A 14,059-nucleotide genomic window follows, 5' to 3' on the forward strand; every position below is an offset into this window, starting at 1 on the left:
TTATAAGGGATGGCTCGATGAAGGGGAGTGGGGATGGATTCTATTAGTAAATATATTAATAAAATGTTTTTTTAAAAGGTGGGCCTTTGTTTCTTGGAGCAGTTTGGTATCATTAAAGAAGCTATACAATTTCCTTAAAGCAATCTAACCCATTTCCTCCTCCTGTTTAAATCTGGGCCCAATTCACTGTCCATTCACACTATCTGTCCAAGATATACCTGCATATAACACACAACACAAACCATATACACTTGCCCTCCTGGCTCCACACTGATGTACAAGCTCTAAAGGCTGTCTACTGAGCTGCACAGCATAATCTGGACCACAAGCACTCTTTACTCCTTTGATTATATGGCCAGGCCAAATTCTTTTGAGCAGTTACAGATCTCATGTGGGAGGCTCTGCAATGTTTTAGGGTTTGGCATAACGAGAACAATGTCTACAAACATGAGCATCTGGAGGACCTCAGCATCGACAGGGTAACTCTCTCATCCACTTGGACTCTGAGCTGTATTTCCTGCATGACTCACAGTGGAAACCATCTTTGTCCTTCCTTAGCCCCAGCTTCCCTGATAGTAATGATCAGGGCGGGAATCTCTGAATGAGGTTCTCTCTTATTATAGCTTTTATGGGGCCTTGAACAATTTTGCTACATGCATAGATGTCTAGTGGGAGAGTCTTTAAGGTGGCATTTTACTCTATTAAATCAAATGCTTTTAAAATAATAAACAATCAGCACAATAGGATCTTGTATTTTCTCAGTTAATTGTGTAATGGAACAGCTGTGGTCCACAGGTGTTCTTTAATGCAATAGTCCGGGTATGTCTTAGATATTGTGATTGTTGTTCAGTTGCTTCAGCTGGGCTTGATGCTTCATGAAGCCATTTGGAGTTTTCCTGGCAGAGATACTGGAGTGCTTTGCCAGTTCCTTCTCCTGCTCATTTTACCGATGAGGAAACTAAGGCACACAGGGTTAGGTGACTTGCCCAGGGTCATAAAGTTAACAAGTGTCTGAGGCTGGATTTGAATTCAGGTCTTCCTGACTCCAGGCCCGGTGCTCTGTCCACTGTATCACTTAGCTGCTTCCTCTTCTTACTTTTTCAGTTTTCTTGTGTGTTGTCTCCTCCCTTTAGACTTCATGCTCCTTGAGGGTTTATCTTTTTTTCGGGGGCTACCCTTTTCTATATATTTATATCTCCAGTGTTTTGTACAGTGCCTGGTACAAAGAGGTGCAGTTTTTTGACTAGTGACTCTGCTTATCATGCAACTTTCTAAGATTTTAGAAAACACTTAAGAGATAGATTATTTCTTTTTCTTTTTTCTTTTTTTTGCAGGGCAATGGGGGTTAAGTGACTTGCCCAGGATCACACAGCTAGTAAGTGTCAAGTGTCTGAGGCTGGATATGAACTCAGGTACTCCTGAATCCAGGGCCGGTGTTTTATCCACTGTGCCACCTAGCCGCCCCCGAGATAGATTATTTCTTAATAAATTCAATTTTACTTGAAGGGAGGTTTTAAATGTTTCCACACAGCATATCCTAAGTTCTGCTATGTATATAATCTGGATTCATTGGTTGTGTTAATTTTCATGTCTAGGCTATCTGGTGCTCTCCAAATCATCCTTCACAAAGTTTCCAGATTTAACCTGGCACAGCTCTGAGTATGTCATCTTGCTTTTCAGAACTCTTCAGGTTCCTTTTTGTCTACTCAATACAACCCAGATTCCTTGGTTAGGTCTTCACGGATCAGTCCCCCATAACACAGCAGCACACAACCCTTCCAGTTTTATCTCACACTACCTTGTTCCTCCAAGCCACTATTCACTGTCTTCCACCTGTACATGTGTAGGCTTTCTTTTTTTTTTTTTGGTGAGGCAATTGGGGTTAAGTGACTTGCCCAGGGTCACACAGCTAGTAAGTGTTAAGTGTCTGAGGCCGGATTTGAACTCAGGTCCTCCTGACTCCAGGGCCGGTGCTCTATCCACTGAACCACCTAGTTGCCCCTCTACATTTCTAATACCAAGAATACTCTCCCTTCCCTATCTATGCCTGCTGAAAGCCTACTCACTGGTCAAGTCCCAGTTCAAATGTCATCTTGTCAAATCTGACATAGTATTTTACTCATATCGTTTATATATTTCTCAGTGGTCTACCTCCCCTAACAGAATGTAAACTCCATGAAGCCAGGGATTATATCTCATTTATGCTTCCTCTCTCCCCAGGCACTAATACAGTACTCTCCTACATAGCAGGCACTTAATAAATGGCTGTTCTTGAATTTAATAGGCAACATGCCATTATATCGCTTCCTGCCTTTGAGTAAGGGCTATACTGCTGAATCAGCTCTTGTTTAATTAGACTTGTTAAAGAGTTTCTGGGCTTGTCAGACCCTCCACACCCAAATTATACTAATGCCATTATCTCTAAAGAATCTGTCCCTGTACCAAAGGTGAAGAACTGCAGATTTAAAAAAAACAAAAAAGCAAGCTTTGATATTTTTTGACCTTCCCCAAAGAATGTTCCCTTCTATAAAATAGTTGACAGGTACTTAACAAATGTTGGATTTTGTTGGATAAATTTGTTGCTAAATAACTGTTCCAAATTTGTTAAGTTGTTCTGTAACAGACAGAGACCCAATGCCAGATATTTGACTACATCCATAGGTCCCTTCTGAATCTTCCCCAGTAAGTTATAGGGGCAACTAGTTGGCGAAGTGGATAAAGCACCAGCCCTGGATTCAGGAGGACCCGAGTTCAAATCCGGCCTCAGACACTTGACACTTACTAGCTGTGTGACCCTGGGCAAGTTACTTAACCCTCACTGCCCAGCAGAAAAGAAAAGAAAAGAAAAAGAAAAGAAAGAAAGAAAGTAGGAAAAGTTATAGTTTAGTTGTAAGCAGCACTGTAAGGGAGGAAGCCTTGGATCTGGACTCAGAGGATCTGGTTTCAAGTCCTACTCAGTTGTGTGATTTTGTTCCACTCAAGTTGTATTCAGGAGTTGCAGCGTTAGCAACTGGGGGAGTGGGGAGAGGTGAGGAATGAGAAGCAAGAAGCCCTGTGTCCCTTAGCTAGATGAACAGTGAAGGGCTAAGAGTTTCAGATGCCTACTGCATCTTTAGAGGTCCAAATAAAGACAGCCCAACATTGAAGAAATGGGGAGGCCGAGTGGCAGCAAAATGTAGAGGTTGGCTGACACTGGGTACATGGGAGTGTGAGGTATCTGAGGAATGCGGGTGGAGCACCCAATCCGGAGTGACTCAAAGAATCAAGGAAATGTTTCTGAGAGCTACTGGAAAGAGATGACTCAAAAGATGTTTAAATGTCTTCAGCCTGGCACTGTACAACTCTGCTACAATATGTGACATATGGGTGCAGCTCAAACTCTTCAGACTTCTGTGTGCACCATTTCCCGCACCTGGAATGCCTTGGCTCCCCGCCCCCCCCCCCCACACACACACACTCTCTTTCCTCAATCTCCAAGCCTCAGTTCCCTGGCCCCTTCTCCTCTACAAAGCCTTTCCTGATTCCAAAGAACTGGTGCCACTTGGCTTTAGCCAGGGGTCCTGCAAGTATAATTTGGGGGGAAGGAGAAGTATCTCTCTTAGGAAACTTTAAAGGGATACAATAGAGTGCAGTGAAAAGAGCAACAAAGGGGAAGATAACAAACATTTATTAAGCACCTGTCATGTGCCAAGCACATAATGCTTTACAAATATCTCAGAGGAAGAGTGGAGTGGGAGTTTGGAAATCTGGATTTAAGTCCCATTCTGCCACCAACTAGTCATGTGATTAGGAGCAAATCACTTCTCCAGAAACCAGTTTTACCAAACCAGTTCACCAGCCTGCCAAGCAGACCAGGACTCAAAACATGGCAAGAACTTCTGAACTAGGTGATCTCTAAGGTGCCTTCTGACCCTGACATTCGATGCTCTTCAGTCTAAGGCCCATCTACCTGGTCTTGTGTGTCTCCAAAATTTCTTCTAATTTATAGTCCCAAAGAATGGGGTTATAAATTCAGATTTTACTTACTCGATTGGGAACCAGTCACCACAGAGCTGCTTCACTGTGTCTATGTCATCGTGGCAAAGAAGACGTAGGTTGACCTCACTAAGTGCACTGGAGGGCACTTCCTCTGTCATTCACACCTGAAATTAAAGGGCAATATATTAGAAAGGGAAGGCCTAGTCCATAATACGCTATTTAACTCTTCCTTATCTCTAGTAGTAGCATCAGCAATGAAGGTTAAGTGACTTGCCCAAGGTCATACAACTAGTAAGTGTCAAATGTCTGAGGCCAAATTTGAACTCAGCTACTCCTGAATCCAGGGCAGGTGCTCTATCCACTGTGCCACCTAGCTGCCCCCCAGTTTTCTTTAGATTTTAAAAACAGCTTCCTATCTATTTATTCCTTTGGATTACCCTGAGAAATAGACAAGATGGTTATCATCTCCACTTAACAGATGAGGAAACTGAGGCTTTGGACAGTAAACTGCCCAGAGTCACAAAGCTAGTTAGTGGTAGGTAGAATCCAGGTCCCCAGCCTCCTAGGGCCTGGTGCTGTGTTCTTTCTCACCTTTATGGGGGTTGGGAACAATGGTCACAGTCATCTCATCTTTTCTAGTGATTTTATTTATTCCAAACAAAATCCTTGGCTAGTGTTAGCTCGTATTTCTAGATGGCATAGTGATGTGAATAAAGATTACATCCCTATGCCCCCAAGACTGGTTTATCTAAAACCTGAGTGTGCCCTAGAATCTGTTATACATGTTATATTTATATTTATACATATACATACATACACACACATGCACATACAGATAAACATACAGTGCCTGACACATACTGTTAATAAGTGTTTATTGACAATTGATTATATATTTGTGTATACACACATATATGGCAAAGTCTAGATTCAAAACCATTTCTTTTGATTCAAAATCCAATGAATGCTCTTTTAAGTGTGTACTTGTATACATATTTTTCTTTCACAGGGTTCTCATTTTGAGGATGTGGCTTTTATTCCCCAGTATCAATATGATACCCCATGAACTTCCTATGTTGTGGAATAAATAAGGACAGATGAGATTAGTTACCTCCATATTCACCTCTAATCTAGTTCTATTTTACAAAAAGATTTTAAAAAAACAACCACCCCGGCAACAAGAAGAAGCAACCACGCAAGCCCAGGAGGCTGCCAAGTTCTGAAGAGTATGGAATCCTTTCCAGGCCCTTGACAGCACAGAGACTGCAGGGAAGAGAAGCAGACTCAGCTGTCCACAGTTCAGACAAACAGCCAACTTCAAAGCCAGCACAATAGCCATAGGCAGGAAAGAGGGACTGTACTTGATGGATTTCCAAGTGAATTAGAGCTAATTTTACGTTTTATGAGACTGATTTCTGTCTACTAAGTCAGTCTTTTTTTCTGCCTCCTTTGGGTCTCAAGATCTCAACCCTGACAACTAGGAGTTGAGGGCCCTCAATCAGAATTTTCCATGGAAAACAAACACCACTTTCCCAAGTTAACATCATATGTTTTCAATCAGTGAAATCCACATAATCTAGGTCAGTCAGTCATGAAGCAGCCACCCCTATTTTGTTACATAAAGCAGGATACTGTGTTGTCCTAACCAAAGTTAGAATGGAAATGTTGCTTCCTTTTTTTAAGAGACAGGAAAAGGCAAGAAAGTAGTGGTCAGGAGGCTACAGCCTGGCAGGAGACTTACAGGACACATCCTCCTCTCTCAGAAACCTTCACTGATTCCCCATTACTTCAGGAATAAAGTAGAAATTCTTGACCCTGGCATTCAAGACCTTCCTCAACCTGCTTCCAATCTACCTGTCCAGTCTTATCTCAGACAACTTCGACTTCACAGAACGTCCATTTTAATTACTCTAGATAGCTTTCTATCTCCCGTTCCCATCCTATGCTCTATCCCAGGGAAGGACTGGGGTAGGGGTACTCACTACTTGCCGAGAAAGTCAGAAAGCTGACAAATGAGAAAACCAGGACTTTCAGCTCAGTCAAGTGTATTTCCCATTAAACCAAATCCTCAATGCGAAATATTTCAGGCCATCAAAAACAAAAACCAAAAACATCTGTTTATCACATGCCTACCCAAAGTTTATGTTCCACTTTGCTATGGAAAGCATTTGGAAATTGAGTTTCTGATCCAATTTTCTTTTAGTACGTTATTCTTGGGTCAACAAGTCTGTAACAGTTTCCAAAACACAGAAAAATAGAACTAGAGCTGAAAGGGACCTTAGAGACCATCAACCAGTCAATCAATCAATCAATCAACAAGCATTTGTTAAGCAACAGCTATGTGCCAGGCATGTGCTGGGTCATTGGAAGACAAAGACAAAGACTCCAGAAGTCCCCACCCTGATGGAGTTTATCTTGTATCAGAGAAAGTAACATGTATACATGCAAGTGAATAGACAGTATATTCAAAGTAAATACAAGGGGGCAGCCAGGTGGCGCAGTAGATAAAGCACTGGCCCTGGAATCAGGAGGACCTGAGTTCAAATGTGACCTCAGACACTTGACACTTACTAGCTGTGTGACCCTGGGCAAGTTACTTAATCCTCATTGTCCCAGAAAAATACAGTAAACACAAGGTATTTGTTCACCTTCATTTTACACTTGAGGAAACTCAGGCTCCCCAAGTAGTAGCATCAGCAGTGGGATATGAACCCAGGTCCTCTGGCTCCGGAGACAGGGCTTCCTCACCTCCACTCCCTCATACCTATTCCCGCAACAATCTCATAGGGTTGGAGACCCAAGAATTAGCTTATTATATAGAGGAGGAAAGGAAGGCTCAGAGATAAGTGACTTGGCCAGAGTTAAACAGCTAGGAACTGTTCGAGGCCAGACTTGAAGTTAGGTCCTGTGACTCAAAGTCCAATAATCTTTCCATCATGGCACAGCACTTCAGAAATTATGACATGCTTTGCAAATCAAAGTACTACCACCAATGTCAGGGATCATTATTATTTCCCACGAAAACTTCATCTCCACAGCCATCCTAGAAAACCTTTGTTGTACCTTTTTTCTCACTTTACATCATTGCCACACAAAGGACAACCAATGAGTCCCTCATCCCTAAAAACTGGCCCAACCAACTTCGTATGCTGATATCATGAGGAGGACTTTTCTCCCTCTATTGATTAATCTTGTTACCTCTGACCAGGCTGATATTGTTCTTTCCCATCAGCTCAGACACACTAGCCAAACCCTTGTCTTTCCCCTCCAGGTTCCCATAATTATTGTGTTTAGAGCTCATAAACCCCTCAATAACGGATCTGGTAATTTACAAAGTTTCTGAAGATGAAAAGAAACTGCTACCATTCAAATAAATTCCCTCGAGAAGCTGCTCATGTTATTGTGACTTGGAGTTATAACAGTCTAAAAGATCACAAAAGCGTCAAAGGCTAATTAAAGACTAAGCTTTTCAGAAAGCAGTTACTGCAAACCTGATTTATAGAAGTCAACCACTATTCTTTATTACCATTCAGCTGCCAACGGTTCTTGCCATAAACTCTTTGGCTTTGTTCTGATCCTGAAAGCCCACAAGTGGTCTACTAGGTCAGTTAAAAAACAAACAAAACTGGACCCAGGCTGGCTAGAGTCTCGATTCCTGGACGTTAAGCTTCTCTTAATGCTAACACCAGTCACTGCTGGTTCACATTGGCCTTTCAATCTATTAAAACCCTCAAATCTCCTTCACCACCTAGCTGCACACACATATCTTATACTTGTTAAGTTGATCTTTTAAACCCAAAGTATAAGACTTTAATGTATTCTTATTAAATTTCATCTTATTAGTCATTAGCTCACCATTTTAACCTGCTGGAGTCGTTTTCAATCCTGACTTTCTCATCTGCAATGTCAGTTAACCCTCCTGACTTGTCACATGCAAATCCAGTTAGCATGCCATCCATACTTTTGCCCAAATTACTGATAACAATGTAACAGAACAGTGCAGGGCAGATTCCTGAGGGACACCACCCCACGGAATAGAAGGTGACAATTCCATTGTCCACAGCACTTCTGGAGTACCATGGTTAGTTGTGGGCAACACATTTAGAGGGATATTGATAAACGAGAAGGTATCCAGAGAAGATCAATAAGGATGAAAAAGGTCACAATCATGTCATATGAAAAATGCAATACATAAAAGTTGCAAATAGGGCAAATTTAGCCTCAATGTAAGGAAAAGTTTTTTGACAACTGACCCCTATGCCTGGAATGCTCTTCCTCCTCATCTCTGCCTTCTGGCCTCCTTCAAAGTCCCAGCTAGAAGTCTATCTTTTATAGGAAATCTTTCCCAATCCTCTTAATTCTAGGGCCTTCCCTCTTTTAATTATTTCCTATTTATCCTGCAAATAGCTTGTTTGTACAAAGTTGTTTTCTTGCTGTCTCCTCCATAGGATCATGAGTTCCCTGAAGGCAGGGACTGTATTGTGTCTATTTATCTTCAGTGCTTAGCATATTGCCAGGAATACAGTAAGCACTTAATAAATGATTATTGACTGACTGCAAATCTAGTGATCTTTCCACCATATACAACCCTTTTTTCACCCCAACCTAACCCTGTTGTCTCTTGAAGGCCTCCCCCCTTCAAGGCCCAAATCAGGTGCCTTCCTGATCCCACGAAGCACTCACTGACTATCCCCTCCAAGCTAAAAGTATTTCTCCATCACCAAATTTATCCTATTTCCCCCAAGAACTTTACCTTCTTTCTTAGTTTATAGTCATTTATTTATGTCTCATACTTGCCTACCTCCCCCACCTGCAGCTAGTCAGCTCTTTGAGAACAAATCTGTGTCAGACCTACTTTTGCATCCCCAGCATCTGGCTTTCCAGGAACAAGGCCAGGTTTATTGAACTGAATGAGAGGTAGCTGGGTGGTGCAGTGGATAGAGCAACGGACTTGGTGTCAGGAAGACCTGAGCTAAAATCTGAACTCGGACCATTTGCTAGGAAAGTCATTTAACTTCTATTTTCCTCGGTTCCCTCAATTGTAAAACAGGAATGAAAATACCTACCTCCTAGGGCTGATGTAAGGATCAAATGAGATACTATTTGTAAGAACTGAGCATGGTGCCTGGCACATAATAGGGAATTATTAAATGTTTCTTTCCTTCTTTTCTTCCTGAACTGGAAAAAAAAAACTTATTTAGGGAACTGAAACTGTAAAAGATGTCCAATCCTGAAAGATCAAGGCAGGTACAACTACCACACCACCTTGGAAGGACTGGGAAGGTACAGTCCCGAGTGATGTAATCACCCAGATAATAGGTCTAGTGGCTGCCCACCCATCACCTCTAAGATAAAATTCACATTCCTATGTCTGGCATCTAAAGGCCTTCACAATCTGGCTTCAGCCTAGCTTTCCAGGAGCATGACCTGTTTCTCCTCTTCAAGTACTCTCATAACTCTGACAAACAGTGCCACTGGCCTTCTTGCTGTTCCTTACACAAGACACTCTGTGTCCTGACTGCAGACATTTGCACTGGCTGACCTCATGCCCAGGAGGCCCTCACCCCTCATCTCCACCTCCTCACTTCCCTGGCTCTCTTCAAGTCCCAGCTAAAAGCCTATCTTCTATGAGAAGCCTTTCCTGATTCCCCCTTCATTCTAATGCCTTCCTTCTGCTGATTATCCTGTACATGGCTTATCTGTATAGTCGCTGGCAAGGTATCTCCCCCATTAGACCTTGGAGGGGCAGGGCCATTTACCTTTCTTTATAATATCCAGCACTTAATGCAAGGCCTGGCACAAGCATCCCTCATCAGACCTCATGTATTGTATATTCCTCTTATGCATGTACATGGCTTTCCGCATAGTAGGTGTTTAATAAATGTCCAAGTCAAAGAAATAATGTTTTTATTAATTACAACAGGAATCACCATGCTTTGCCAAATGATCAGCTAGTTTCTGGAAGACTGATCTGTAAACAAGAATGTCATTTGTAAACAATAATATGATTTCTTTAGAGAGATGGAACACAAAGTTTTAAAAATGGATGTCAAAATTGTTTTTACATGTAATTGGGGAAAAATAAAATTCTAAATAACACTATTTTAAAAAATGCTCTGGGGGCAGCTAGGTGGCGCAGTGGATAGAGCAGCGGCCCTGGAGTCAGGAGTACCTGAGTTCAAATCCGGCCTCGGACTGTAAATAATTAATTGTTATTTGACGTTTTTATGCCTCAGCGCACACTGGCCTGGGGCTCTGCAGGCTGCACGGTGCCGTTGTCAGGGCTCTGGCACCTCATCACTACTCGCCAGCGCCTACATGGGCCGGCAAAATTATAATGATTGGAAGCCTAGTGAGGGCAGTCATGTGACTGTCAGAGAGGCCATTCCATTGGCTGGGACTGTGTGGGGTGTTTCTAGGTTTGGGGGAGGAGAATTGGGCATTCTAGGTGGAAGCTGGAAAGTGACAGGCATTCTGCTGCATATTTTCAGCTGATTCCTGGGAGGTGGTATTTTTCAGGTATTATAATTTCCCTTTCCCCATTTTTATTTCCTTTCCCTTGATCCTACTGATCCTGTTTGTGTGTGTTTTTTTTTAAGTTCGTTCTTGTTAAAATAAATCTTGTTCTGTTTTGAGGGAGGCTGCTGGTTTCCTTCCTTGCCCCAATATTGCGGCGAGCCACTTAGCTAGCATTCCCCAATTAAAAATTGATCCCCACAAGACACTTAATACTTACTAGCTGTGTGACCCTGGGCAAGCCACTTAACCCCAATTGCCTCGCCAAAAAGAAATAAAAAATGCTCTGATTCTTCTTTCACACCATGACTAATGTAGAAATATGTTTAATGTGATTGTACATATATAACCTATATCAGATAGCTTACTGTCTTGGGGATGGGGGAAGGAAGGAGGGAGAAAAATTTGAAACTAGAAATCTTATAAAAACAAATGTTGAAAACTATCTCTACATATAACTAGAAAATAATAAAATATTTTTATTATTAAAAAAAGAATCCTTCATTCAAATGCCACCTCCTACACTAGGCCATTCTTGAACCCTACCAGCTGTTTAAGAGACTTCCTTCCCCTCCTTCCAATGCTCTCTGTATATATTTTATCTGTGTATATGTTTTTCCCTAGAGGAATGTAGACTTCTTCAGGGCAGGACCTGTCTCATCTTTTATCTCTACAGTCCTGATCAGTGACTGGCATGTAGCAGGTGCTTAATAAATTCTTGCTGAAACAATGTCATTGTACAGGTTATTGTAGTTTCCCTTACAACAAACTCTCTTAGTATAAATGTTATTTATCATCTTCATTTTATAGATGAGGAAACCAAGAGTTATAGAGACATTCTGTGACTTGTCCAAGATTACTTGTCTGGTAAGTAACAGGTATAGAATTTCAACCTGTGTTTTTTGACTTCACATCCTGTGCTCCATGATGTACCACACTGCACTGGCATACTTAAAATAAGAACCAGAATTATTTGAGGGAAGGGGAAAGGAGCTAAGATTTAGTCTTGCCTTCTGAAAGAATAACCCAAGGGAAAAAAATATCCAAGGAAGAAGCTTGGAGAAAAGGAAAAAGGGGCCAAGACTTGAGCTTATTTTTATCTTGAAAAGGCAACATGGGAAGGTCAAAGATCTGCTACGCTGGAGGACTTTTGAATTCATAATGTTCCAGTAGTTTCCAATTCTAACCACAGCCCCAGTGAACTATTCTGCAGACCTAGCTCTCTCAGCAGGTTGTTCACATTGATCCCAGGAACTTTATCCTTTACTGGTGGCATACATCTTTAGTCATCAACTTAGAGGAAACTGAAACGCAAAGGTTTGGGCCCAGCAGGAGAGAGCTACACATTTCTTTTGGTCTTGATATATCTCATTTGCAGACTCTGCAACAAGAAGTGAGGCTGCACCGCCACAACAGGGTCTGGGTCACTCTGTTCTGCTGGCCTAGTTGCTTTTTCCCATAACAGAGTTCTGAGCTTTCCTGCAGCCATCAAGTCTTTGTTCCCACTATTCCCTATACCTAGAATTGTTCTTTTCCTCTAAGTACCATTATCTCCATCTGCTAACAATGTACTCAACCTTTAATAAATTAGCATATGCCAATTTAAATGTCATCCCTTTCAGAAGGTCCTCCTTGATACCCTCCCTACCATACACCCCAAATTTAAATAATTTCCCTCATTAGAACTCAGTGTATATTATACTCCTTTTACGTATGTACGATACTTTCTACATGTTCAAGTTTTTATTAATTACAACAGGGATGATCAAGCCTTATCAACTGGCCAGCCACTTCCTGGGAGACTGATCTGTAAACAAGAATGCCTTTATAAACAATAATGCGATTTCTTTAGAGGGGTTGAGATACCTAATGTTAAATATAAATGGCATTGGACTAGGGCTCTCTCTTTCCATGTAGGGCTCTGCTGGACAATCTTGTTAAGAAAAAGTTCTCTTCATCAATACACTCTTGGTAAAGTTGTAAACGGATTCAAACATTTTGTAGAGCAATTCGGAACTATGGCCAAGGGGCTATAAAACCATGCATACTCTTCGACCTAGCAATACCACTACTAGGTTGGTATTCTTTTTTTATATATATATTTTTTTCTTTTTCTGGGCAATGGGGGTTAAGTGACTCGCCCAGGGTCACACAGCTAGGAAGTCAAGTGTCTGAGGCCGGATTTGAACTCAGGTACTCCTGAATCCAAGGCCGGTGCTTTATCCACTGCGCCACCTAGCCGCCCCCTAGGTTGGTATTCTGAAAGAGATTTTTTAAAAAAGTTGAATTCAAAATTGCCCATCACCTGGGGAAAGGCTGAACAAATTGTGGGATGAGATTAGGATAGAACATTATTGTGTTGTAAGAAATGATGAGCAGAATGCTATCAGGACTTATAAAAAATGCAATCCATCTACAGAGAAAGAACTGACAGTAGCTGAATACAGATTGAAGAATTAAAAAAAAAAAAGAATAAGTTCTCTTTCAGAACCAGGAGAACATTGTACACAGTAACAGAAACATTGTGTAATGATCAACTGGGATAGACTTAGCTCTTCTCAGAAATACAATGATCTAAGACAATTCCAAAGAACTCATGATAGAAAATATTCTCCACATCCACAGAAAAAAGAACTGTGGATTCTGAATGCAGACTGAACCATACTGTTTCTCCTTTTGTTTTTTCTTTTTTGAGTTTTTTCCCTTTTGTTCTGATTCTTTTTTCACAGCATGACTAATGCAGAAATGTTTAATGTGATTGTACATATAATAACCTATATCAGATTGCTTTCTGTCTTGGGGAGGGGGGAGGGAAGGGAGGGAGGGAGAAAAATTTGGAACTAAAAATCTTATGAAAGCAAATGTTGAAAACTATCTTTACATGTAGCTGGAAAATAATGAAATACTTTTATGATTAAAAAACAAACAAAATAAATTTTTAAAAATTTTTAAAAAAGAATAAGTTCTCTTTGACCGGGAACAGTGAAGAGTCTCAAGGAATACTTCTATCTAGCTAGCTCAGATTCAATCCTAACAGATCATTTTTTCCTACTACTAATGGTTAGACCTTTTCAGGTTGTGGAACATTGTTACCAGAGCAGATATACAATTTGAGAGTTGTGAAGGATCTCAGGGATCAATAGGTACTTCCCTTTTACATCATTCCTGAAAAGCAGTTATCCAGTTTCCACTGCAAAGTCCTTCCTTCTGAACACTAAGGTTTTATTAATATATGTAAATGTCTTGCTTTGTGTATGTTTGCATGTCTCCACCATTCGATTGTAAGCTCCTTGTCTTTTGTCTCTTTTTGCATTCCCACTACTGAGCACAGTGCTTGTCACATAGCAGGTACTTAAATGCTTACTGACTGATACAATTTAAGAGGCAGCCGAGAGTGCTGGACTTAGAAGTCAGGAAGACCTGAGTTCCAATATGATTTCAAATGCTAGCTGCAAGTCATTAATTTCCCTCAACTTCTTTCCATATCTGTAAAATTGATTATGGTAGGGGCAGCTAGGTGGCGCAGTGGATAGAGCACCAGTCCTGGAGTCAGGAGGACCCAAGT

At 41.2% G+C, this 14,059-nt stretch overlaps 1 protein-coding gene across 2 annotated transcripts in view; it reads right to left on the bottom strand.

Annotated features, from left to right (window-relative positions):
- The window catches only part of NAA60 (N-alpha-acetyltransferase 60, NatF catalytic subunit), a 60,722-nt gene that overhangs the window by 21,961 nt on the left and 24,702 nt on the right, over positions 1-14,059 (bottom strand). For both annotated transcript variants that reach the window (XR_006354056.1, XM_043975146.1), the window contains exon 2: positions 4,027-4,142. Coding sequence is in view for 1 of the 2 variants with exons in the window: in XM_043975146.1 (XP_043831081.1) it covers positions 4,027-4,136 (110 nt within the window). In the remaining variant the exon portion in view is untranslated. The remainder of the gene's footprint in view (positions 1-4,026; positions 4,143-14,059) is intronic.

Source organism: Dromiciops gliroides, chromosome 1, assembly GCF_019393635.1.
Source record: "Dromiciops gliroides isolate mDroGli1 chromosome 1, mDroGli1.pri, whole genome shotgun sequence".
Lineage (NCBI taxonomy): Eukaryota > Metazoa > Chordata > Mammalia > Microbiotheria > Microbiotheriidae > Dromiciops > Dromiciops gliroides.